The sequence below is a fragment of the Telopea speciosissima genome, chromosome 6 (genome assembly GCF_018873765.1).
Source record: "Telopea speciosissima isolate NSW1024214 ecotype Mountain lineage chromosome 6, Tspe_v1, whole genome shotgun sequence".
NCBI classification, from domain to species: domain Eukaryota; kingdom Viridiplantae; phylum Streptophyta; class Magnoliopsida; order Proteales; family Proteaceae; genus Telopea; species Telopea speciosissima.
The window spans coordinates 50,623,401-50,649,166 of record NC_057921.1 but is presented as its reverse complement, the minus strand read 5'-3'; the positions used below and the strand labels follow the sequence as shown (position 1 = coordinate 50,649,166).

Below are 25,766 nucleotides of genomic sequence, written 5' to 3'. Positions count from 1 at the left end.
AGGTATGGCTCACTGTGATTGAATTGCTGGGAATTGGGATTGATTTAGTTGGTAGGACATGTGTATGGGCTTTTTTTCCTTATTAGTAATTGAGGAGGAGGGCTAGTAGCTCTTCCTTCCCAAGATATGGCCTATGATGATAGTCTATGCCCCTACTATTTCCCTTCAAAAGACAGTGATCTACAAAGCTTGGGAGTTTTCAAAGCAGACATGTCTTTGGGTAACCTCTTCCTTTCTTTGCTTTTCTGGTTTTTTTTTTTTTTTTTTTACTTTGTCTTCTAAGAGTAATAGTGACTTCCTTTCTTCCTTTGGTACATCATATAATGCTTTTCTTTAGCAGACATGGATCCTGTCTTCTCATCAGACTTGTCCACTGGAACTGGATACCTTCAAGATGCCATAGTTGCATGGAACAATCGCTGCAAGAGGAGAAGAATATCATCTTACGCTCATGATCAAATGGCTGAGTACTCAAAGGTTTATCCCTATTCCCTTCCTTAATTACCTTTGTAAGGTTAGTTTTTGAGAGACAGAGAAAGAGAAGCTGACACACTCATGCATGGATCTTATACAGAAACAGAATTGCTGGTTTCCCTCTGAGGATCATGAAGACCCATTTGAGAAATTTGGCAGTTTGGTTCAGAACTACAATCTAACTCCAGGTAAACCCACCTTTCTCCTTCATGGTTCATTACTAATTTGGGTAATCTTCAGATTCCATATGGATTCTTTTATATACATAAAATATACTGATCAAGATGAATACACTAATAATTCTATAACCCACAAACCCATCAGTTTTTTTTTTTTTTTGGGCATCTTCTCCTTCATTCTCACTATTCCAACAAAAATTCTCCTCTGTATCTCTCTAATGGGTAGATTATTCTTACTCTGTTTTGAAGTTTGAATAAGAGAATTACAAATTTGAAATGAAGTATTGAGAAAATAACTGATGGGTTTTCCCTTGTTATTACCATAGAAAGAAACCCTTCGCAGAATTGGGTAAACAGTGTTGGCAAAGGATTGATAGCTCCAGTGGAGAAGAACCAGCTTTTTTCTTTGTCTTCCTCTCACATGGATGACTCAACAACCAAGGACCCAATCAAAGAAAAGGACCCCTCAACCATAAGTATATTTGCATTCTATTCATAAAGCCCTATATTGTACTTTTTTTCTTTCTTAGTCTTCTTTTTCTTCTGTCTTTTTCTTATGAGGACTATTAATTTGCTTTCTTGATTTGGTTCATGCATGGGTTGTCGGTCATGTGTTGCAGAGGATAATTGTTGTGTAATGAAGAAGGTGGCCTACCCATTTGACATGGTGAAGCCTGGAGGGATTGAAGGGGACGTGACACTTGAAGACATCAATGAAAGGATGCTTATGAGACCCACTAGACCTGTTCGACACCCTGTGGGAGACTTGGCTTGCCGACCGGTTGTGATGGCAGGTGGGCTGGGGCTTTCAGGGAAAGCTGTGGTTGCTTTAACCAGAATTCGCACAAGAGGAAGAGGCACTGTCACCATTATCAGGACTAAAGGCTGAACCTACAGATCAAGATTGATTGCTTCTCATGTCTTCAGAATTTTAGGGTTTGCTTTCATGGTTGTGGTTCACGTAGAATTTATTTGGATTGCTTTCAAGGTTCGTGTACAATTTAATTAGAAATGTATATATATATATATTCAGATCCAATCTAAATATTGGATAATTTTAAGGCTCAAAAACTTATTGGGCCGAGTTTAACCTGTTTTAAGGGATAAAGTTCTCTGCACTGGGGGCGCAGGGTACGTCCAGACACATGGGAGTAGGCAAAATGACCGGCTCGCTCCCTAAATGAGCCAAACCCCGCCCATGTCCGCTTCCAAACAGAGAACATGGCCCCTTGTTTTAATTTATGATGGAAATCCTGATGGTCCCCCTCAGAGGTGGAAGAGAGTGTATAATAATGTCTAGAATACTAGTACAAATGCATATATAGACATACACGAGGTGTGTTCCAATGCAAAAGAGAGTGTTTGATTGAATTAGATTTTGAAATTTGACACATGGCTATTCTAGACCATGTCCTCCTTATCCAATGGTTGGAATGGACATATCATTTGTCCATATGATAGAATAAATGTTTTGTGATATTTGAAAAAATAACAGAACTTTGTGATAATAATAATAATTCATTATTGCTGATGATGAGCTCCTTTGACCATAAGAAATTAGATGGTGGGATCTAATATTTGCATGCAAAACAATGGCTAGGACTTGGGATTCAAATTTTGTGTACAAGTATGTATTATGTACCCTAAATATTTAATGATTGTACTTGTCAATCATCATTTCCTATTCAATTTGGACTTTTACCAAATTATTTGAGGCTAACATTTCCACAATGACATTTGACATATGGGATAAGTCCAAAATCGAACACACGGGATTCGTCTCCATTGATTTTGATTTGATTGGGATCATTAATCGAATCAATCTAAACTTTAGCAAATAAAATTTAGGGACATAAAAAGTAAACATTTTTATAAATATTTGATATTTTGGAAGTTTGATTATAGATCTAACTATAAAAAATAAGTATTATCTATATTTTTTTTCTATTTTACAAACTAAAAGAAGAAAATTTTTGTCAAAAAGAGTTTTGGAAATCTATGGAATCGATTGATTTTTATATCTATGATCCAATTTCATGTGCAAGGCATGACAAGTCATAATAAATCTAAATGTCATCAGCTAAGGTGAAACTTTGATTTTCCTCTTTAATCATAAGAGGGCCAAGTGGCTAAACCTTGATGTTAACCGATCAAATGGTTGTCATGATGGTTTTAGAATACTTGGTTTCGCTGTGCAAAAGTTTGAATTGAAAACACGTATATTGGAAAGGCGAAAGTTTTTTGCCACCCACAACTAAAAAAACATTGAGATTCTAAGAGCAATTCTATTGGAGATCGGATCATATCCTTGTACAAGTATCGTCCAAGGTCTTCTATGGGTCCTACAGTGGATTCAATGTGACTGGCACTCGAGGGCCTTGGACGATACATGTATATGGACATGATCTACGCTTAAACCCTCGATGAAGGAATTCTACTTCTACCTTCACAATGGGTGAAGGAAGACTCAGTCCCCATGTAATTGGAAGATTTAGATGAACAAAGCTAAGGTTGTGGTGGGTGAGGATGTTGGTCAGACGAGGAAACTCATATAATTGTTTGCGATGAATCCCATTGATGCAGTCATTCTTAACTCTTGAATGGGGAAAGGCCCGTTACTTCTTTGCCAATTATATTGAGTTTTCCATAGCGTTCAGACCATGTTGGACAAAGGTCTACAAGAGGTGGCACTGGCAGTGGCCTTATCTTACCTTGTAGGGTTGGATAAAATTTAGCTTTTATCATTTACAAAAAAAAATTCTTTTATTGGGTTGCTTAAATGGTAAAATGAATATGACATCAGCATTAATGTAATTTTAGCTAGAGATGTAAATGGATAGTAAAAAATCTTTATCAAATATTCTGCGATGGCAAATATTGGCATTTGAATATGCATCCATATCCGATTAAAATAATTAATAAAAAGTATTTGACTATGTATTAAATAATTATAAAGATTGATTAATTAAAGGGTTCATTTTTTTGTAACAAGGTTCTAAATCTCGGTTTCGACCAGCCAAAAACCGATATTTGGTCGAAACTGAAAATTCAAGTTGGTGGTTTCAAGGTCCAAAAATGCTTTTTTTTGCTATGGTTTTTTCTGTACGGTCTATTTGAAACATTTTAATTCTTTCTACACAACTCAATAAAGAAATCCATTGCATGTAATGTCATATAACTCAACAAAAACACATGATTGTAGGGTTTAATATGGTTTATGTTCTATTTATAAGGGTTACACTTTACTCGATTCGGTTTAAAACAATGGTTTTATTTTAAATTGAAACCAAATTGAATGAAAGTTCACTTTCAAAACCAAAACTATATCGATTTGATTCAATTCGGTTTTAAACAACTGATTTCCATTTTCGGTTCTGGTTCTAAATTAGCACCCTTATTCAGACACACCCTTAAATTATATTGGGAGAATGTTTCTTGTCTGGGGCATAGCCTACACTTGCACCCTCTCTTTCTCTATCCTCTTCCCCATGAAACGATCTCTTTACCCCCTATTGGTTGAATTGATAAAAGGGGTGCTCATTGGCTCTTCCCTGCCGTTGTAGCCTCCGCTACTCCACATAAAACACCCTCCCAATAATATTTTATGGGGAAAAAGAACCTGCTTGGTTGTGTGGCCCTAAGTCCAGACACAAATGGTTTCAAAACTATCACTCAACCCCAATGAAATAAAAAAATTTCATCTATATGGATGCCCCTATGTGTGGATCATTATCACCTACAATTCTGACACCCTTCAATTCCCTACAATCCCTCACATGGGAGTGAAATGACCACTTACCCACTGCCTTGGGAAGTGTGTCCAAGCAATGGGTAAGTGGTCATTTCAACTCATGTGAGGCAGTGTAGTGAAAATTGGAGGGTGTCAGGTTTATTGGAGATAAAAATTCCCCTATGTGTTCTCATTGACTGCACACCACATTGGCAATCTTTTTTTTGAAAAAAACACAGGGGTACATTTGTAATTAAATAGAAACTGTAAAATTATTAGGTAAATTTATATTATCTCCCAAGGTATCACATAATTATAAAAACACCCATTAATTTTGGATGATTACTCATACAGTCATACCCCTACTTTTTAAATAAGTTAACAAATGCACCCATGTCGTTAGTTGTTTTGTTAATTGCAAACGGTAAAAAGTTTTAAATCATTTTATGACCAATATACCCTTGATAGGGTAGAATGACATTCTTGCCCTCTTCTTCTTCTTCACCTCAGCTTCTTCTTCCTCGTTCTCACCCTTCTCTTCTGATCCAGCGCTGCCATCTAGAAACCGCCACCTTCTTCCCTATCTTCTCCTAATTTTCTAACCCCTAACTTAGAGCCATGACCACCGACCTGAAAGCTGGATCTAACTCTTGATCTGATCTGTAACCTCTATCTTTACGTTCGTCTTAACGATCTCACTTTGTGATCTGCTTCTGTGTTTGATTCCATGTATTGACGGATTTGCTATAATTAGTTTAGTGGACTCTGCTCAGCTGACTTGTACCGGGTAATCAGATCTTCTCCCTCCACATAAACTCTTTCTTAAATCCTAATGGGGTTATTTAGTTTCAGGGTATCTTATTTCGCTCGAAAACTTTGTTATTTCTTAGTTGAAGTATTAATGGTGATATTTTGGGTAGCTAGGATCAATTACTTAATGGTATAGGATAGAGAAACAGAAAACAAAACCCCTTTGAGGAATTAGGATTTTAGAGGGAAAGAAAGAATGGAGAGAAAGAGACTCCATTTATGGAAGCTTTTGGGAATGATGAATTAGGGCTAGTTCTTAAGAGGGTTATTGATCGGAATGACATGAAATCTTGTGCTCAGGTTTGTAACCGGTGGTTGAAGGTAGAGGGCGTAACCCATTTGGCTTTACAGATCTTAGAACCAGAACTCCTCCGTAAATTTTTGTCGAGGTTCCCTAACTTGATTACTTTGGAAGCAGCTGGAGGGATCACAAATTCAGAGCTTGAATTCACAGCAGAAATGTATCCTGATCTTCAGGTGCTCAACCTAAATCTTCATCAAACGCAAAGGGTTCTCGATGAGTTCAAGGAATTGGGTCCAAAAGATGTTGGCGATAATGGCATCTACGCGATCGTGATTGGTTGCCCTGCTTTAACCAAGCTTTGTCTGCGTAGGCGGAGTCGAGTCGGGAACATGGGACTGCGGTGGAAGTTGTCGACCTCATAAAATTTTCCCAAAATTAAACGACTTTGGATCTGACAAAGTGTAATAAGATCGCCATTGGAGCAATGACATCACTGGGAGAACCAAAAAGAAGAAGAGGGCAAGAATGCTATTCTACCTATCAATCAAGGGTATATTAGTCATAAAATGACTTTAAACCTCTTGCCGTTTATAATTAACGGCATGGATGCATTTATTAACCTTTAAAAAAAATAAGGAGTATGAATAATTATCTAAATTTAATGGGTGTTTTTATATTTACGTGATACCTCAGGGTAGATACGTGTAAATTTCCCAGATTATCAAAATCCCTCTCCAACACAGGCCGCCCTCTCTCTACTACTGGCCCTACATCGTCGTGTTGGGGCCAAATCCCAGAGACGGAGAGACCAGACGGCCATACTTCGCCTGCGTTCTCGCATTCTTCTTTTCTTCTCCTTCTTCTTCATTTCTTCCAGTGCTGCGGGCTGTGGGGGGCCTTCCTTTTTCTGGAGAGGAAACTCGTCAGCCAAGAGATTACTTCCTCTGCATTCAGCGATCCACAACTTGTAATCATCCTTTGATTCTCTGTGGATCTTTAGATATTTTTTCTCAATCATCGGGGAGACAACTCTGATAAATCATGAGGCTTTACGATACTTGGAAAGCCATTCTGAGGATACAAAAGTTCAGGAGAGTCGTGTCCTACACTGGATTTTATTGCTTTGCTTCCTTGTTGAGCTATGCCTACACAAGTAATACGTGAGTATTTTTGTGTTCTGCATCATGTGTAAGGAAGCTATTGTATAATTCTCCCATTAATTTTGGATATTTGTTTGTTTTGATTTCTTTCCTACAGAACTAGAGCTGGGATCTCCAGAGCTGACCAGTTTTATGCATCATTTCCTGCTGGCACAGAGCTGCTAGCTGACACTGCAAAAGTATGATTTAATATGACGAAGACCTTTTTGTGTGGCTTTTTCCAAGCAGCTTACTACTTGATTTTGACCTTCTAGCATTGGATATGGATAATAAACTGTGTTTTTTGTGCAGTTATATAAAGCTGCACTTGGCAATTGTTTCGAAATTGAAGAATGGGGTCCCATTGAATTCTGCATCATGGCTAAACACTTTGATCGCCAAGGGAAACCTCCTTATGCATACCATTCTGTAAGTTTGATACCTCTCTATAGATAATCTTACTACCATTCTTTTGTTTTTTGTATCATCTCATAGTAATTGTTGGATGCATTTATAATCCAGTGATCTCTAGGGAAGAAAAAATCCACGTGGTTAATAGGCAACTGTTGCAAAATACTTAGGTTGTCTTTCCCCTAATTTTTTGGCCTAACTTATGCTTGTTTTTGGAACTCTTTTGAATAGCTACGTCATGGCATTCCTGAGTGGTTTTTAGTTCATATAACTGGTCTAAGGTTACTTGTGATGCCCATTACCAGAAAGCAAACTGAATGTTTCTTCAGCTTGTTCCAATCTCTGTGCAATCATGGTGGGATCCATCTCAAGACCTAGTTTTCTGTGTTCATAACATTCCAAAGAAATTAGGACAGCTGCAAAAGAGGACTCCTATTTGAGTACCAGAATGTGAGATGCTAGATTGGGGGTTTAGGATGGCCCTTTAAATGAATAGTCTAGTTCTTTTTTCTTACTTCTACTGTTAGCATGAGCTTCTTGAATATAACAGTCATCATGACACCAAAAGATGTTTATGGTCATGATCATTTTAAGAAAGAATTTGCATTTTTTTTTTCTCTTGGAGGTTGGTTGTAGCTTCTGTCCCTCCTTGGCATCAGGTAACCATACATGAATTGATCTGGGACACTTAACCTTGACAGAAGCATTTGTTTCTGCTATTCATTTTGTGACTGCTCAAGCATTCCAATTACATTTTGTTGAATGCATGTAAAAGGTTGTCAGTATACAGATACATTATGCTAGTAAACTTTTCAGGGGGCTTATTGACGCAATTGCATCGGACTATGATCCCGTATGGAGGCCTAGACAGAAGAGGCAGGTGGCGGTGCAATAGGCTGAAAACAAGCTTTGAGCAGATTGGGTCTCTTATAACTATAAGCATCCTATTAGTAATTATGTTATAGGTTGGGCTTTTTATTTTATTGGGTTTCATTGTAACCGGCCTAGTTTATAAGTTCATAAAGTGGGGGTGAAGTTAGTACGTGGGCTAGGCAACACCTAGGCCCCTTGGTGGTGTTGCCCGAGTTTTTGGCAACTGTCTTGGGTTGCCTAGTGCTTTGACAACTATGATTAGTAGTCAAGTGTTTGAGTTAGATTAAGATATTTATTAGTGTGTGTGTGTGTATATATTTACTTTATTCAGTGTGAGTGATGTCGACAGGTTCCTGGGCCAGAAATATAGCCGTAGGAACCTAAGGGGCCAGGTCCATGTCACTACTTAAGTGGACCAGGTTCGGCCTTTGGGTCAATCCTTTTGGGTTGGGTGTTACTGGTTCACTCAAAACCAGATTGTGGGGTTTTGTTTAAGTTATTTTATTTAGTAATCTTGCTTTAGATATTAATTTGAGTTAAAATCTAGGATCTTTAGTTAGCTTTTTGTACAAGTCCCAATATTGACTTGTAAGGGACTTCCTATTTTGTTTTCTTTCCTTTTTTATTTTCGCGACAATCACCATATATGTAATGGACCATTGAGAGTCCTCCCCATGATTTAATGAATTTGATGAGTTTTGGTTTTCAACCAAGATTGCTGTGAGATGCAGTGAGGTTAGCCATCTTGTTCTTCTTTTCCCTCAATCGGTTTCTTCATCTTCTATTTTATTGTTCTGTGGTTAACCTATTACTGACTGATATTTGAAGTCCTGGAATATTGCTGAAATTTCTATTGAGACCCTTAAAGATCAGTCCATCGAGTTCCAGTTGAGAAGAAGACCTGAAGATCTAATTTTCATCCTTGCGGCTCCCTGGTGCTGGAGATTTCTGCAGAGAATGTCGAGACTTGTAACTCCTTATCAAGCCATCCATTTAAGCCCAGATTTTAACAGTGGAATACCTGCCTAGAGTCCTCCCTTTGAGACATTCCATCGACCTTAATCTCAGCCCCACCTAATGGTTGGTTCCGCCACAAGTTAGTTATAATTCTGTCCCTCTTTACTAATTTCATGCCTGTGATTCTATCTTCCAATTCGACCATCAGTTTGATGTAATATTTGAGGGATTTATCCAGCCATCAATCCCTACCTTTGGTTTTAATTTGGTGTTCATCTGACCAGCAGTTTGTTAGATCTTGGTTGTCGCAGGAGTAGCCAAAAAAGATGCCTTCATCTGCCCTGTCATCAAATTTACTGAGGTTATGATCAGTTCTCTTGATATAGCATTTGCTACTAAAGACTTTGAAGTATCTTTTTGTACCCTTCTTCCCATACCAGAGCTTATATGGAGTCTTAGCTCATGTGGTCTCAACATATACCTATTTTAGATATAGATTGTTGTATACACTGCTTCCTTCCAGAATCTCTTCCGTAGGTTGCTCTCAGTCAACATGGTTCTTGCCATCGGCTGTACTGTTCTGTTTTTCCTCTCTGCAATACCATTTTGTTGTGGTGTTTTGGCAGCTGAAGTTTGTCTTCTAATCCCATACTTATAACAATACTCTTTGAAATCACCCCAGGTGTACTCTCCTCCTTTATCTGATCTCAGACATTTGATTTTTCTTCCTGTTTCATTTTCAACTTGATTTCTAAAAATCTTGAATTTCTCAAGTGCCTCTGACTTGTGCTTCAAAAATACAACTCAAGTCATCCTGGTGTAATCATTAATGCAAAACATAAAATATCTTTCACCAGAGATGCTGAGTCCTCAGAGGCCCGCACAGGTTCCAATGGCTTGCTAGAGCAGTGCTCCTTTGCCTTATGGGACACCCTAGTCTGCTTCCCCTTCTGGCATGATGAAAAGGTTCTATTGGAGGCCTTCTTGATTTTAGGAACATCTCTCACTGCATTCTCCAATGTGATCTTGGCCAAAAGCTAATATGCCTTAATCTCTTGTGCCACAACCAATGTTCCTCATCTTGTCCCATTAAACAGGATCCATCCAGACTCTCAATCAAAGTGTACAGATTTCCTGATGTTCTTGACCCTGGTACCACAGGTTTGGCATTGCTTTCCCGTCTAAATTCACTGCCGTTCTTGTTAAAGATCACATGGTGCCCCCTGTCACAGATTTGACCAACACTGAGCAGATTGTGTTTGAACCCTGCACATAGAGAACATCACTTGATTTGATTCTTCCACTGTTTAGGATGGCTGTTCCTTTCGCAACAATTTTGGCACACTCACTGTTGCCAAATTTAACTGACCCTTCTTTACATTGGTTCAGCTTCACAAATCTCTGTTTATCCCCCCATTCCTGTGGCTTGAGCTGCCACTGTCAAGAATCCATGGAGTAGGTTTGTCTTGTGCTTTAAATACAGTCTGCACAACAAATGAGATATTATCTACATCTGAGCTGTTCTTCTCCTTCCGGACCTTCTTTATCTTGCCTTGAGACCTTTTCTGTAACTTCTTCTTTAGTGCCTTCCTCTTTTTCTTCTTATCCTGCACTGTCCTAGAAGTCTTTCCCTGTTGGCTGAATTCCCTTTTCTGATAGCCTTGAGGCGAGAACACTGTCTTGCAGTCTTTGGCTAGGTGCCCAAGGTTGCCACATCTGTAACAGTCAATTGGGTTCTCCATCAACGGTGCAAATGAGTTTCTGCTGGTAAAGTTTACAGGTCTCAAGTTAGGCCTGCAGGTTGCAATTTTGTGTCTGTACCATTGCACTTAAAGCAGTATCTTGGAAAGAATGTACTGTCTTCACTGGGGGCCTCTGCCATCTGTGGGGTACACTATAGCCGTCAGTTCTTCTGGGCATGTAGTGAGTGAACTGGGTAAAGCCATATCTGTCCCCTCTCCTGCCTTGCCATGCATGGTAACTCTTATGGGATTGAACATGACTAACCCTTCTCACTGGTCTTTGCTCCTCGTTGCTTTGAACCTGTCCAACTTATGATGATCACAGGCAGATGCTGCCTGCTCCTCAACCTGAGCCCTCAAAACTGTGACTTCCAGTTCATCTTCAAACTCGTGATGATCACAGGCAGATGATGCCTGCTCCTCAACCTGAGCCCTCAAAACTGTGATTTCTTTCACAAGTCCATTGCATTCTGTGATTTTGACTGACACCTGCTTTTCAAGCTCATCTGTAGTCTTTCTAGCTTCTTTAATTTGTTCCTGCAAATCAAGAATGAGTGCATCTCTTCCCTTAGCATACTTTGTCAGCTTCCTGTCATTATTCTTTTCTCCCTTGAGCTCTTCAATGGCTGCTATCTGTTCACCTTCCAAGTCAGTTTGTTCCTCTGACTCCTCCTCATCACTATATTCAATCTCCTTTTCTTGGTCTTTCACTACAAAGGCCATAAACAGGGCCTCATTTGGTTCATCATCAGAACTTGCATCTGAATCATCTTGTGAGGAGTGGCTTCTTTTGGAAATGAAGCTTCTGCTTTTGGGCTTCCCTTTCTTGGCGGGAAACTGCTTTTTCTTCCCACCACTGTTTTTCTTGTGGTCATTATCATCATTACTGTCATCTTTGCTCAGGTGAGGACACTTTACTGCAAAGTGTCCCATTCCTCCATGGTTAAAACATTTAAATGGGAGTTTGCCTTTATATTTTCCTGTGCCCTTAGTTAGCTTTCTTACAAAATTTGCAGCCCCTTCATCCTCACTGTGATGCAAAGCTGCAGACCTACTCTCGTAGGAAGAAGAATACCAAGGGGGAGGCCAAACCGCAGCATAGTTGCTGTTTTTCTTACTTTGTTTATTTTTTATGTCTTTGTTATGTTTTAATCAATTGAACCATGGTCCATGTTGGTCCAATGTCGGTTCTATTTGTAAATAACAAAAGAAAAAGAAGAGGAGGAAGAAGAAGAAGAGAAAACGAGAGAGAGGGAGAGACGATGGTGTAACTTTGGGAGAAAAGAATTAATTCTTTCTCTTCCCTCGAACTTTATTAAATAAACATCACAAAAGGGTATAACAGTAAAATACCCATAAAACTAAATAAATAAAACAGGACCAAATTGCCCCCTTTGCTTTCTAGAGATCATATGTACCAGGCGCTAATACCGAGAGTCTCATACTCTTGATAACACTATTTAAGTGAATATTTCTTTTACTAGTTAATTGTTTTATTAGCTAGGCTAGCTTAGAGAATCGACTGTGGGGTTTTCCCCTTCCAACTCAAGGGCCGCCCATTCATAGCCCGTGATTTTTTAGAAATAGAAATACTGCTGCTACTGTGAGTTCTCTTCATAGGAGATCCTTGTGTGTGATCAAGGGAGAAGGGGTTGGTTTTTGATAGAATTGACACCTTGCAATGAGAAGCCCGGGTGGATCATCTTGTGTTCATCTTCTTATACTGCCGTTATTTACTGGTTTATTAGGTTATATTTTGTAGGAAATTGTATGTCAGAATATTGAGAGATCAAACATAAATGGGTTGAAAGTTATTTTTACTATAAGAGCTTTCAAACAATTATTTGCACTGCCTCTTTCAGGAACCTGTAACCAAAAATTATGTTAGAAAATTTGCAGGCTGAGTCGTGTCACTTGACACTGTCCTTAAGACCGTAGTCGATTACTAGACCCCTTCGAGTACTACAGGGGTGTGCTCAAACTAAAAGGAAAATACTTATAATAGTATTACTTCCAAAACTCAACAAAACAATGAGAATAAATAATAACATGCAATATATGCATGCACATGACACAAAGGGGAATTCGTCTCAAGAGAGACTTGATCAATCTCAAAGGAGACTTGATTCATTTCAAAAGAGACTTGATTAATCTCCATAGGGATTTGATTAATCTTAAGAGGTTTTGATTACTCTCAAGAAGGACTTGATTCGTTGATTGCTCCTTAAAAAAGATAAGCCCTTCTCCCCTATTTATATTGGTAAGAATTAGATGATTGAGGAGGAATAAAGAGATGTCTTTAAGAGGAGGAATTAAGATGAGAATTAAGAGTATGGATTTACTAATCCATTAACATAATAGAGTTTTCCTTTTCTCAAGTAGCTTCAAAGGGAGGCTATGTAGCACCTTAAGAATCAACATGAAGAGACATAAATGTCTCCAAAAAGAACTGAAGTGATAAGTAAATAAAGATATAAATATTATAAAACTGATTTTGTATTTAAATCTATTTTGAATCTTAATTTGTTTTAAAAACTTCATTTAAAACCAACATATTTCTTTTTCTTTAATCACAGTCATCAACATGTAATCTTTAATATGAAATTCTGCAACTAGAGCCTACCTTTCTTGAAGATCATATGTATCACTTTTTTTGAGATTAAGCAAACCAGCTATCAGATCTGGCTGAAATTTTGATCAAGTCTCAAGCAGAAGGGGAACTCGATCTCATTGCACCCCATTCTGACCAGCCGATTGGCTGCTAGAGTGAATTCTCTATTTCGCCCTTTTCTTCTTAAAGCCCTATTTTCATACTTGATTCAACTTCTGATTTGCTGATTTGTTTAGCTACTGTTTGTATGATATTTTCATGTCTGAAACCAGCTACCTATCTTCAATATTTAAACCCTAATTTCAGTGTTAATTTACCGTTTACCCCCAGTCCTATTGCTACTAGGAATTAGCTGTATTTGTTGATCTGGTCATCTGCTTAGGTTCAGATTTTCAGCAAACATTCCTTCTATTTGCTACACTCGATCCTAGTTTCAGCCCTAACCTACCATCTGATTTTGTGATATTTATTATCTCCCTAATCTGAATTTTCCGTTGATTATAAGATCTTGTTATTGGCTACTGATTTGAACATTCAAATCAGTACTACTTTACGCTGCTGTCTTCCTCATATGATTTTTCTATGATTTTACGATTTTTCAATTGAAAGCTGCCTCCTTGTCCCCTTGAGTTGCCTTTGCTCTTGCCTATTCTCATCTCATAGGCAGTGAGAGTTCCATGAACCTCATCTAGTGTGATGGTGTCCAAATCTTTGGCTTCCTCAATGTCTGAGACCTTTGCATCAATTCTTGGGAGCAGAGATCTGAGGATTTTCTGACAAATTATCTGAGTCAAAGCATGACCCAGTCCTCTGATGGAGTTCACTACTTCATTGACTCAGATCATATAACTCTCAATATCTTCATCCTCTATCATTTTTAAGATCTCAAATCGAGCTCTATGAATCTAAAGCTTGGCCTTCTTGATTTTTGCATCTTCTTCATGAATAACCTTCAACTTGTCCCATATCTGCTTTGTAGAAGTACGTTCCATCACTTTCGTCAGCTCACTATTTGTAAGAGCACTCTTGAGAGCATTCATTGCCTTGAGATTGTACTCATGTTTTGTCTTTTCAGTATCTGTAGGAGCAATACCAGCCAATTTAAACTCCGTCTGAATTGATGCCAACACATCATATCCAAAGGACCCCAAATATGTTGCCATCCTGTTCTTCCAAAACACTAAGTCAGTGCCATCAAAGAAAGGTGCCTTTCCTGACGAAGATCCTTCTCCTAAAGCCATTACTGTTTAAAGGATCCCTGACCTGTTGATGAAACTGTCACCGAGCCTGGTGCTTTGATACCAATTGATGAACTTGGCTTGACACTGAGAGGGACGGGGTGAATCAATGTATTTTAAAATTTCCTTTCTAATTGCTCAAACGTACTACAAATCGCCTGCTCAAATTTCTTGATTGCTAACTGTAATTTTCTACACCCTGTGTAATTTGCGACATAGTCATGTAGTACACCCACAGACAAACGAACATAAACAATCCTGTGGGGGAGGCCTACCAGGTGTAAACACCCATCTTGCAACAGATAACACTCCAATAGATGTATAAATTATAGTACCCACAACACTAGAATTTTACGTGTATCAGCTACAAACCTATGTCCATGGAGCAATTCCTAGTTTAGGGCTTCGTATTAACTCAATACTCAACTCAATGATTTAGGAGCACCTACTCCTAGTTTTTACTACACCCATGTAAAGGTGCACCCACCCCTGTTATCAAGCACCCACTTGATAGCCAAATACAATGATGGAAAATAGAAGTAAGCTTATAGGACAATGCCCCAAATACAAGCATCCGTTGGTTCAGACTATTTTTCAAGCACTTGTCTACCCAACACAGAATTAAGTCACATGACTCAAATCTGAGATGAAAGTAATGAATAACAAAAGCCAAAGATAAAAGAAATCTTACAACCCTTGCTTTTTAATCAAAACTCGATCTCTAGAGAGCCAATAAACTTCAATCAGTGCCTTTGATGTGAGCTTGAAGCAACCAAGATGAATCCCCAATTTTAAACCCTTTCTCTTTACTTTTCTACTCCCTAATGCAAACCCAACATGAATATCCTCACAAAGCGCCCAACAACCAGTCTTCAGTGCTTTAATGGAGCATTTAATCCTTCAAGAATGGTAGGTAGTGGTAGGAGTCTGGTAGGTTTTTGCAAAGGGGGCTCTCTACTCTCTTTTTCTCTTCTCCTAAGACCGACTTTTTCGTTTGTAGTTTGTGCAAGGGATAATACAGGAAAAATTGCTCAAGTAGGGCTCTTAGTTAGTAAATACGCGTATTATATGCGTATCCGAATGTTTTAATAAAAAAACGTTCTTCACCGTATATTTCCGTATTTTTGTTAAAAAACTTGTTTTTTATAAGCTGGCGTATTAAATGCTTATAGATACGAATTAAACGTATTAATACTTTTTAAAACTTAATCTTAATTTGTGAAAAAAAAAAATCAAAACGGAAGTCTTGAAGAGAATCTCTTCAGGTCATTCTCTTCAGGTACTCTTAGTGACTTCGAACCCTAGCCGCCGCTGCCCCCAATCCGTATTCATCTTCTCCATCTCCGTTCAACGGCTGCCGGCGAATCTTCAGCTCAATTCTTCTACGGCAATGGCGTTGGCGATGGCTCTACTTCTCTCTTCAATCTTCAAGGCCACGGCTCTGCTGAAGAGTGAAGACCGTCCATACTCCATACTCTGTTCCTCCTCTTCTTCACCGTCTCCGTTCGGTTGCAGCGGCGATTGCAAGTATCCATCCATCTCTATTGTAAGTCGTTTCTCAACCTATTGAAATCCTTCTTTGCTGTCTCTTGCTCTTCTCCTTTTGTCCTCTAGATCTTCACCCCCATATAATTAGAAATGGAGGAAACCTAGAACAAATCTACAAGCAAACCCATTTCCAAAATGAAATCCAAGAGGGCATGGAGTCAGAATTCAGAAATAGAGAAGAACCACAAATAAGAAATCTGCAATTGCAAAACCCATTTTCTATCTGTGATTTTTCCATTGAAGGGGATAGGCTCTTTGCTCTTCATAGTGAAGAGAATGTTTTTGAGATATGGGAGACTCCACCTCCGCCAATAATGTGATGATGATTTGATTCTTTCGGTTTTGCAAATTGGTCCTCCTCTGTAGTTTCTTTTGCATTGTAGAGGAGGGTGTGTAGATAATAGGTTTTACATCCCACCATGTAATTTACTAGTTTAGAGCTTGAGTTTGTATATGGTGAGTTCATATTTATCCTTACATCGGATTAATGATAAAAAAGTAGTACCCGTCTATAGTAGGGCTTCAAAACACGGGTTGAACGAGAGTCCTTGATTTGGAATCTTTTTCGTCAGGCCTAATATTGTTTTGCGCACCAATAGGAAAATTACCATATCTCACTCATCCGATGTTGGAATGATCTGATTTAGTTGGCATTGGAAAGAAGATTAAAAGATCTACCACTTTTCTGTTATAAGCTTTTGAAGATTCCAAATGGACGGTGACTCAAAATGTCCATGAAGTTGTTGTATGTGTCAAAATAGCAATTTGGAAATTCTGCGCAACAGATAATGTTTGAGTCATATCTCCCTCATACGAATTCCGATTGAATTGATTCAAAGCCAATGGAAAGATGACTTGAAGGGATACAATCTTTGTGTTTTGAGCTTCAACATATTCGGTCTCTAAGACGACTAAAAAATTGTACGAAGATGATGCCAGTGCGAAAACTAGAGTTATGAAATTGTCTTGCCTACTCTTTCTAGGTCACTTCACCTTGGTCCTTTCCACTCTCTATTCACTTGAACATGTATGCTATCCAAACATGTTGCCACATCAAACTCATGCTGCCACATTAGCCATATGCACAACGAAGGACGAAATGCCACTGCCGAAAATGACCACTCACAGGATGTTGCCAACAATGACAACTCTATAGACATGCCCACTGTCATTGTTCTGACGCCGAATGCCCAACAACGATGTCAACGATTGTGAGCTATGTTGTTTTATTGGCCTATAGATTAGTCAGTCAACAAATGTAATATTTATTTCTCAGGTTTAGTGTGTGAAGGAGATGCTCAAGAAGTTTACCATGGAAGACTGCATGCCTGTAAGCATACCTATGATGACAAGATGCAAGTTGAGCAAGGAGGATGATTCTCCCTCAGTTGACCACACCATGTACAGGTCAATGATCAGGAGTTTACTTTACTTGTAGCCTCTAGGCTTGATATTCTTTAGGCAATTTGCATGGTGGCCAAATTCCAGGCAAACCCAAAGGAGAGTCATGTTACAGGCTTACAACTTTGAAGAGAATTTTCAGGTATCTCAAGGGAACTATGGCTTATGGCTTGTGGTATCCAAGAAGCAAGAACTTCACTTTGACAACTTACTCGAATGCATACTAGGTAGGGTGCAAAGATGACAGGAAAAGCACCAGTGGTGGTGCATTTTTTACTTGGGGAGCAGACTTGTGGCCTGACACAATATGAAACAAGAATACCAATCTCATTATCAACAGTAGAGGCTGCATACATGGCAGCCACCTCATGTTGCACACAGGTGTTATGGATGAAGCAGATGTTGAGAGATCTCAGTATTGAGTAGAGTCAGCCTATAACAATGTATTGTGACAACACTGGTGCTATCAATATATCTAAGAACCCAATAATGTACTCAAGAACTAAGCATATTGTCATTAGGTATCACTTCTTGAAAGAAAAAGTCAGTGTTGAGGAGATTAGATTGGAGTTCATTCCTACAATGGTGTAGTAGATATCTTCACCAAACCACTACCCAGGGAGACATTTGAGAAACTTCTATAGAAGTTGGGTGTGGTTAACATCCTAGGCACTGAAGTGCATCTTGATGTACGAGGGAAGGGACAGAGCTGCTCTTATTGTACCTCTTGCTCCCATGGAGGTGTGCCAGTGATGGAAGGGTGTGTTGGCATGTTCTTTTTAGATGGATGGTTATGTGTAATGTTTGGAGTTCTATGGTAGTATTGTCAAAGGGAGAGAGAATGTTATCAATAAAAAGGGGTAGGGGGGGGGGGGCAGAGAGAATGTTATCAACAAAAAAGAGAGTTTCACAGCTGTTTATAGTGTTTATGGCAGTCAGATAAGGACAAATTCTACACGGGGATTTTTCTTTGTTTGCATTATGTGTGTTTTTCGCAGTGTTGTTCAGTAGTTCTTTTTGCAGATGTGTAGAGTTGCCAACAATGTCAAAGTTGGAGATTGTTGGGCATGTAGCATCAGATTAGTGACAACAGACATGATTGAAGAGTTGTCATTGATGGCAACATCCTGTGAGTGGTCATTGTTGGTAGTGGCATTCCGTCCTTCCTTGTGTGTATGATTGATGTGGCTGCATGATTTTGATGTGACATGATGTTTGGATGGCATGCATATTCAGGTGAATAGAGAGTGGCAAGGATCAAGGTTTTTGCACTGGCATCATCTTCATGTAATTTTTGAGTCATCTTAGAGGCCGAATATGTTGAAGCTCAAAACTCAAAGATTGTAGCCCTTCATGTCCTCCTTCCATTGGCTTTGGAATCAGTTCAATTGGAAGTCTTATGAGGGAGATATGACTCGAGCATTATCTGTTGTGCAGAATTTCCAGATTGCTGCTGTTTTGACACATATAGCAACTTCATGGCATTTTTTTTCACCTTCCATTCGGAATCTTTAGAAGCTTATAACAGAAAAGTGGTAAATCTTCGAGTCTTCTTTCCAATGCCATCGGAATCAGATCACTCCGACATCGTATGAGTGAGATATGATCATTTTCCTATTGGTGCGCAAAACAGTAGAAGGCCTAACTGGAAAGATTCCAAATCGAGGACTCTCATTCAACCCACGTTTTGAAGCCTTGCTTAAACATTTTTTGAGCTATTTTTTTGCTGTATTCTCCCTTGCACGAACCAGAAATGAAAATGTTGGTTTTGGGAGAAGAAAAGAAGAGGAAAAGAGAGTGGAGAGCCTCCTTTGCAAAAACCTCCCACTACCTACCCTTCTTGATGAGTTAAATGCTCCATTGAAGCATTGAAGACTGGTTCTTGGGTGTTTTGTGAGGATATTCAAGTTTGGTTTGCATTAAGGAGTAGAAAAGGGTTACAAATTGGGGATTGGTCGCTTCAAGCTCACATCAAAGGCACTGATTGAAGTTTATTGGCTCTCCTGAGCTTGAGTTTTGATTAAAAAGCAAGGGTTGTAAGCTTTATTTTATCTTTGGCTTATGTTATTCATTACGTGCATTTCAGGTTTGGGTCCTGTGATTCGGTTTTGTGTTGGGTTAGACTAAGTGCTTGAAAATTTGTTTGAACCAACTAATGCTTGTATTTGAGGCATTGTCAATAAGCCCATTTCTATTTTCCATCATTGTATCTGGCTATCAAGTGGGTGTTTGATAGCGGGGTTGAATGCTCCATAATAGTGGGTGCTTCTGAATCATTGAACAAATACAAAGCTCCAAGCTGGGCATTATTGCTTCATGGACGTAGGCTTGTAGCCGAACCACTTAAAATTCCTGTGTTGTGGGCACTATTATTTGTGCATCTATTGGAGTGCTATCAGTTGTAGGATGTGTGTGTGCACCTAGTAAGCCTCGCCGAAGGATTATTTATGTTTGTTTGCCTGTGGATGAGAGGTGGGTATGGACTACACGACTGTGTGGTAAATTGCATTGGGTGTTGAAAATTACGGTTAGTGCAGTCAAGCAATTTGAGCAGGCAATTTGTAGTATATTCGAGCAATTAGAAATGAAATTTTAAAATACACTAATTCACCCCCCCCTCTCAATGTCAAGCCAAGTGCATTATATACATATATATAACCCCCATCAGTTAGAGATGATTTGATAATAGAAATCAAAGCTGTTTTCAAAATTTTCGAACTGTTGAGCTCTGCAAATGTGGGTGAAGGATCTTCTTCTGGCCTACTGTTTTCTTCTTCTTCTAGTTCTGCTACCTACACTTTCAGTTGTAGTAGGAATTTCCTATATTTACCTGTTCTATTATCAGAATTTCTTCAGATTCTACTGGCCTGTCCTACTGATAGAATAGACCACAGAATTTTGGGCTATTCTGAACATTCTTTTCTGAGTTATAGGTTTTTTCCGTTTTCTGGTTTATATTCTCTGTTCCGCGATCTTGTATGAACTACTCTTTGCCGAACTTTTCTGGTTTGAGATTAGAGTTGAATTACTTGTTCCATTGCATTAGTGGCTAACTTGTAGCAGTCATCTTTTTTTTTTATTTTTGGTAAGGTAGCAGTCGTCTCATGTTTACTGACATTGAATTTATACATGAAGACTCAGATTCTTTGGAAGTATGAATAACAAAATATTTTATATCCCTATTAATGTAGTCCTAGAATAGGAAATAATACTACTAGGAGCCAGGTAGAATCAAGCTTTGGTCAAGCCTGCTGTTTAGGGCTGATTTGGGGCTGTTTTAGGGAAAAATTAGGGTTTAGGATGGAAATTTGGAAATGGGGTTTATAGGGTTTTAATCTGCAGGTTTAGAAGGTCATTATGGTATAAAAATATCTGAATTTGAATCAGTTTTAATTTCCTGCAGAAATTAGGGTTATGGTTTCGGGTTTTGTAATCAAGAAAAACAACTAGAACTAGGGTTAACAGTAGGATTCAGGGGCTGGGGTTTAGGTCGAGTGTTAGGGGGACTTGGGGGAAGGTTCGATCCAATTATGAAGGTAATCTGTCGGCTGAGACAGTCTAGACAGAATTTGGGCCAATTAGGGTTTTAATGGGGAAGAATAATTTAGGGTTTGTGATGGATGGATGGGATCCAAAGCTGGATCGAGTGGAGGGGACATAGGAAGGGGGCTGTAGCCTGATTTTGATGGTAATCTAATGAGGGAACAGGTCTGGGCAGAGTTAAGACTGGCTAGGGTTTATGGAATACAAATAGAAATAAAAAGAGGATCGAATGGGGAAGGGGAAAGAAGGATAAAACAGAAATTAATAGGTAGACTTACAGCAGATATCCACGGCAGTAAATGTAGCATTGAAGGATAGAACCACCTTCACAAAGAGCCTCCCAACCGTCACGGCATAAGGAGTCGCAGGATTCCACCCACCCTTCCACCTTGATAAGCCCACAAGGATGCACACACTCTTGGAGAGCAAGGAGCAGCAAGCAGCCACGAAAATCTCTTTTTTTAAATTCAAATCTGTTGTGGGGGAGCCTCCCACGATTCCTTTATTTATAATTAAAGGCCTAAGCCAAATCCTCATACAATCTAATCTCCTCCTCACTTAAATCGTGGAAGGGATCTAATCAAAGTCAAATTACTAATTTAAAATACTAAAATGTCCTAACTACCCCTACTAACTTAAAATAAAAGAATCTAACTTAAAAACAACTAATTAAAAGAAGATTCCATATTAGCCAATAGGATAAAAGAACCTATTAACCAATAGGAACACTTCACTTAAATTAGATCTATTGAACCACTTGGATGCAACGAAATCTAAACCGGTTCAATCTAAAAACATAAAAATAACTAAGTATTGGGCTAATACCGTATGCAACCTAAGTACCCCTAATTTAGGCTCATTAAAGTGGCCTATTACATAAAAAAACCCTTGGGAACAAAGGCCTAACATGGATATAACCCAACCCTAGGCCTATTTCTAAAGAAATAAGCCCTATTTGGTGATCATTCTGCATCAACTCTCCCCAACTTGAAAAAATTCGTCCTCGAATTTTGTAGTGATGAGGGGGAATCAACAGGTGATCAGCAACTTTGACCATCCCCAAACAGAATTCCGATGAAGCAGGAACATTGGGGATAATATCTCCAAGGTGTGGAGCTTTCTCTTCGAAGAACTATGGTGGCAGAACAAACTCTATGTGTTCACTTTCTGAAGCAATAGCAACTATCAATGTTTCGTCCATAGAGCCTTCAGCGTTAGCAACCTTCGCATCTAATGCATGAGACACAAGCTTCACCTCTTCAAGAACAGCATCTTGAAGGTCATTGCCTTCCTGTGGAGTGTTCTCAGCCACCTCTTCATCTTCTGCTGTTTCCACTTTGTCTTCTTTGATTTCTTCGTCATTGACCACTTCATTAGGGTCTTCTACATGTCGACTGTCCATCTTTGAAGCTATAGGTGCTGTCTCTTTCTTTTCATCACAATTCACTGCCACTTCAGCTTTATCTTCAACTTGTTCTCTCTCAATTTCCTTTGGCAATGTAAATTTGTATTCTCTATACATGTCTTCTTTGTAATCCTTGTGCCTATCCCTGTCTTCCCTATGCCTTCTATGAGGTTGGTGAACTTGGGACTGGACCTGATATCTGTCCTCATCTAGGGGAATGTTGATGCCCCTATGAGGAGTAACCTGTCGTTGCTCAATCAGGTGCAACCTTGCAGTGATAGTCCTCTGTGTAGCTCTAAAGTCTTCAAACAACGCCTTCTGGTCAGCAGTAAATTTCTGAAACATCTCTACTATTGCTGCCATAGGGTCGAGTGGTTGTGGCAGCACTGGATTGCCATGTTCAGCCATGGCTCTGATACCAAAATAATGTAGTCCTAGAATAGGAAATAATCCTACTAGGAGCCAGGTAGAATCAAGCTTTGGTCAAGCCTGCTGTTTAGGGCTGATTTGGGGCTGTTTTAGGGCAAAATTAGGGTTTAGGATGGAAATTTGGAAATGCGGTTTATAGGGTTTTAATCTGCAGGTTTAGAGGGTCATTATGGTATAAAAATATCTGAATTTGAATCGGTTTTAATTTCCTACAGAAATTAGGGTTAGGGTTTCGGGTTTTGTAATCAAGAAAAACAACTAGAACTAGGGTTAACAGTAGGATTCAGGGGCTGGGGTTTAGGTCGAGTGTTAGGGGGACTTGGGGGAAGGTTCGATCCAATTATGAAGGTAATCTGTCGGCTGAGACAGTCTAGACAGAATTTGGGCCAATTAGGGTTTTAATGGGGAAGAATAATTTAGGGTTTGTGATGGATGGATGGGATCCAAAGCTGGATCGAGTGGAGGGGACATAGGAAGGGGGCTGTAGCCTGATTTTGATGGTATTCTAATGAGGGAACAGGTCTGGGCAGAGTTAAGACTGGCTAGGGTTTATGGAATACAAATAGAAATAAAAAGAGGATCGAATGGGGAAGGGGAAAGAAGGATAAAACAGAAATTAATAGGTAGACTTACAGCAGATATCCACGGCAGTAAATCTAGCATTGAAGGATAGAACCACCTTCACAAAGAGCCTCCCAGCCGTCACGGCGTAAGGAGTCGCAGGATTCCACCCACCCTTCCACCTTGATAAGCCCACAAGGATGCACACACTCTTGGAGAGCAAGGAGCAGCAAGCAGCCACGAAAATCTCTTTTTTTAAATTCAAATCTGTTGTGGGGGAGCCTCCCACGATTCCTTTATTTATAATTAAAGGCCTAAGCCAAATCCTCATACAATCTAATCTCCTCCTCACTTAAATCGTGGAAGGGATCTAATCAAAGTCAAATTACTAATTTAAAATACTAAAATGTCCTAACTACCCCTACTAACTTAAAATAAAAGAATCTAACTTAAAAACAACTAATTAAAAGAAGATTCCATATTAGCCAATAGGATAAAAGAACCTATTAACCAATAGGAACACTTCACTTGAATTAGACCCATTGAACCACTTGGATGCAACGAAATCTAAACCGGTTCAATCTAAAAACATAAAAATAACTAAGAATTGGGCTAATCCCGTATGCAACCTAAGTACCCCTAATTTAGGCTCATTAAAGTGGTCTATTACATAAAAAAACCCTTGGGAACAAAGGCCCAACATGGATATAACCCAACCCTAGGCCTATTTCTAAAGAAATAAGCCCTATTTGGTGATCATTCTGCATCACCTATATAATCAGCAATTCAGTAGATAGCTTCTCACAGTTACACTGGCAGAAAAGTAATCTACTCTCTAGCTTAGTTGGCATCGGCAGTTGTTGAAGTATATGATATAGCAGGCATTCAATTAATCACTTGATTATTGAACACAGTTGTCTTCTATGTCAGAAGGAATCAAAATCAGAAGTGCTGGCGTACACTGATCACTGGGCACTATTACACCTCTGTCAATATTGCTTATTTGTTTTGAAAATAAGCAATAAAAACTATTAAAGTGTGTCAATGTTAGAAGTAATAATAATAGAAGGCATTATAACAGAGTAACTGCCAGTATTTACACGATGACACTATCAACCTTCACAATGACCATTCTTAACTATGTTTAGAATGATAGAAGTGGACCATATGTCAAGATAAGATAATGTTTTTTTTCAACCATTTAGGAAGAGTTTTTGCTCAGAAATCAGCCTTCTTTTCACCTTTGATAAGAGTTTTTGCTAGGGTGTTTGATTGGCGTCATTTTCCATGTTTTCTAGAAATACATGGCACACCTTCTTTCTCATGGAGAGCTTGATGGGAGTGGCTAGTCATTGATCAATTAAGCATTCACCACACATACGCAGCCAACCATTTAGCAACTTTTTGAAGTTCTATGAGTACCAATCAGGGGAGTAAAATATAGACCTTGCAAGGCCATATAGGAACTCTTTCTTGGCAACAGAAGCTGCTACAATGGTAAGTACTTTCAGTGATACATAAGCTGCCACTTAACTCCAGTTGTTTTGTATTAGATGAGACCAAGGACATCTTACTCAAAAAGTTTTGGTATCTTAGCATGCTCGTCAATTTGTCATTTCCAATTGTTTTATGTTCTACCTGCTGCTTAATCCTAGTATGGCAAACACTGTTTATGGCTTCATTTCCAGTATTAAGAATCTGTGGATATGTTGTACGTTCAATAAATAGCGATTGATTTTCATTTTAATGGGAGGTTGGTGTTTAACCATTGAAGCAATATTGTGAACTAAAATTGCATGTTATAAATTGCACTTTTGATACTTTTTTGGTAATAAATTGAATTAATTTACTGTTATTTTCACAAAGAGTCGTCTATCCTCATATCTAAACATGAACATTACAACACATACATTTTCATCCCCACACAGCACTTATATATACATTTTTTCTGTAATCTATCTAAAGTTTAAAAATTCCGAATTGAATACGGGAATCAGTCTTCATTGATCCCGATTCGAATCATCTTGGAAATGCCTGGGAATCAGTTAGACTCCCGGGATTATTGTCCATCGATTTTCAAAACCTTAACTAATCAAATAGATGAAAAAGATGAAACAAAGTTACCCCTTTTACGCGACTGGATGCCCATTTGGAGCCCATATCCGAATGGGCACAACGGGTCATAAAGTTGGTCCCCATAATTCATGGGCAGCTGGTCAACCCGGCGAAACCATGTCCTTGGAAGCCTACCCTGGAAATCATAAACTCCGAATACAACGTCAGCAATCCCTAATCCAGCCCCAGTCCCCGGCAGCCAAGCAGCCACCAATGCCTCCATCATGTCTACATATGGCTCTATCGAAAAGAGTCGACCCAACAAGATGATGACCAGACATTTCACCTCACTGCACACGATCTTGATCGTCTCCTGACCATCGAGTGCTAGGCTGAGCTACTTGCTGTCACCCTAT

At 39.0% G+C, this 25,766-nt stretch overlaps 2 protein-coding genes across 2 annotated transcripts; both read left to right on the top strand.

Annotated features, from left to right (window-relative positions):
- Nucleotides 1–93: 93 nt before the first annotated feature.
- On the top strand, nucleotides 94–1,675 carry LOC122663879. Its single transcript, XM_043859546.1, has 4 exons — nucleotides 94–220; nucleotides 341–477; nucleotides 578–662; nucleotides 1,274–1,675. Exons 1-4 carry the CDS (start codon nucleotides 127–129, stop codon nucleotides 1,540–1,542), a joined length of 585 nt encoding a protein of 194 aa, XP_043715481.1. The 5' UTR covers nucleotides 94–126; the 3' UTR covers nucleotides 1,543–1,675.
- Nucleotides 1,676–6,439: 4,764 nt separating this feature from the next.
- Nucleotides 6,440–25,060, top strand: LOC122663880. The gene is made up of 4 exons (XM_043859547.1): nucleotides 6,440–6,597; nucleotides 6,695–6,776; nucleotides 6,889–7,005; nucleotides 24,594–25,060. The coding sequence occupies exons 1-4, from the start codon at nucleotides 6,479–6,481 to the stop codon at nucleotides 24,642–24,644; spliced, it is 369 nt and encodes a 122-aa protein (XP_043715482.1). The 5' UTR covers nucleotides 6,440–6,478; the 3' UTR covers nucleotides 24,645–25,060.
- The last annotated feature ends 706 nt before the right edge of the window (nucleotides 25,061–25,766 follow it).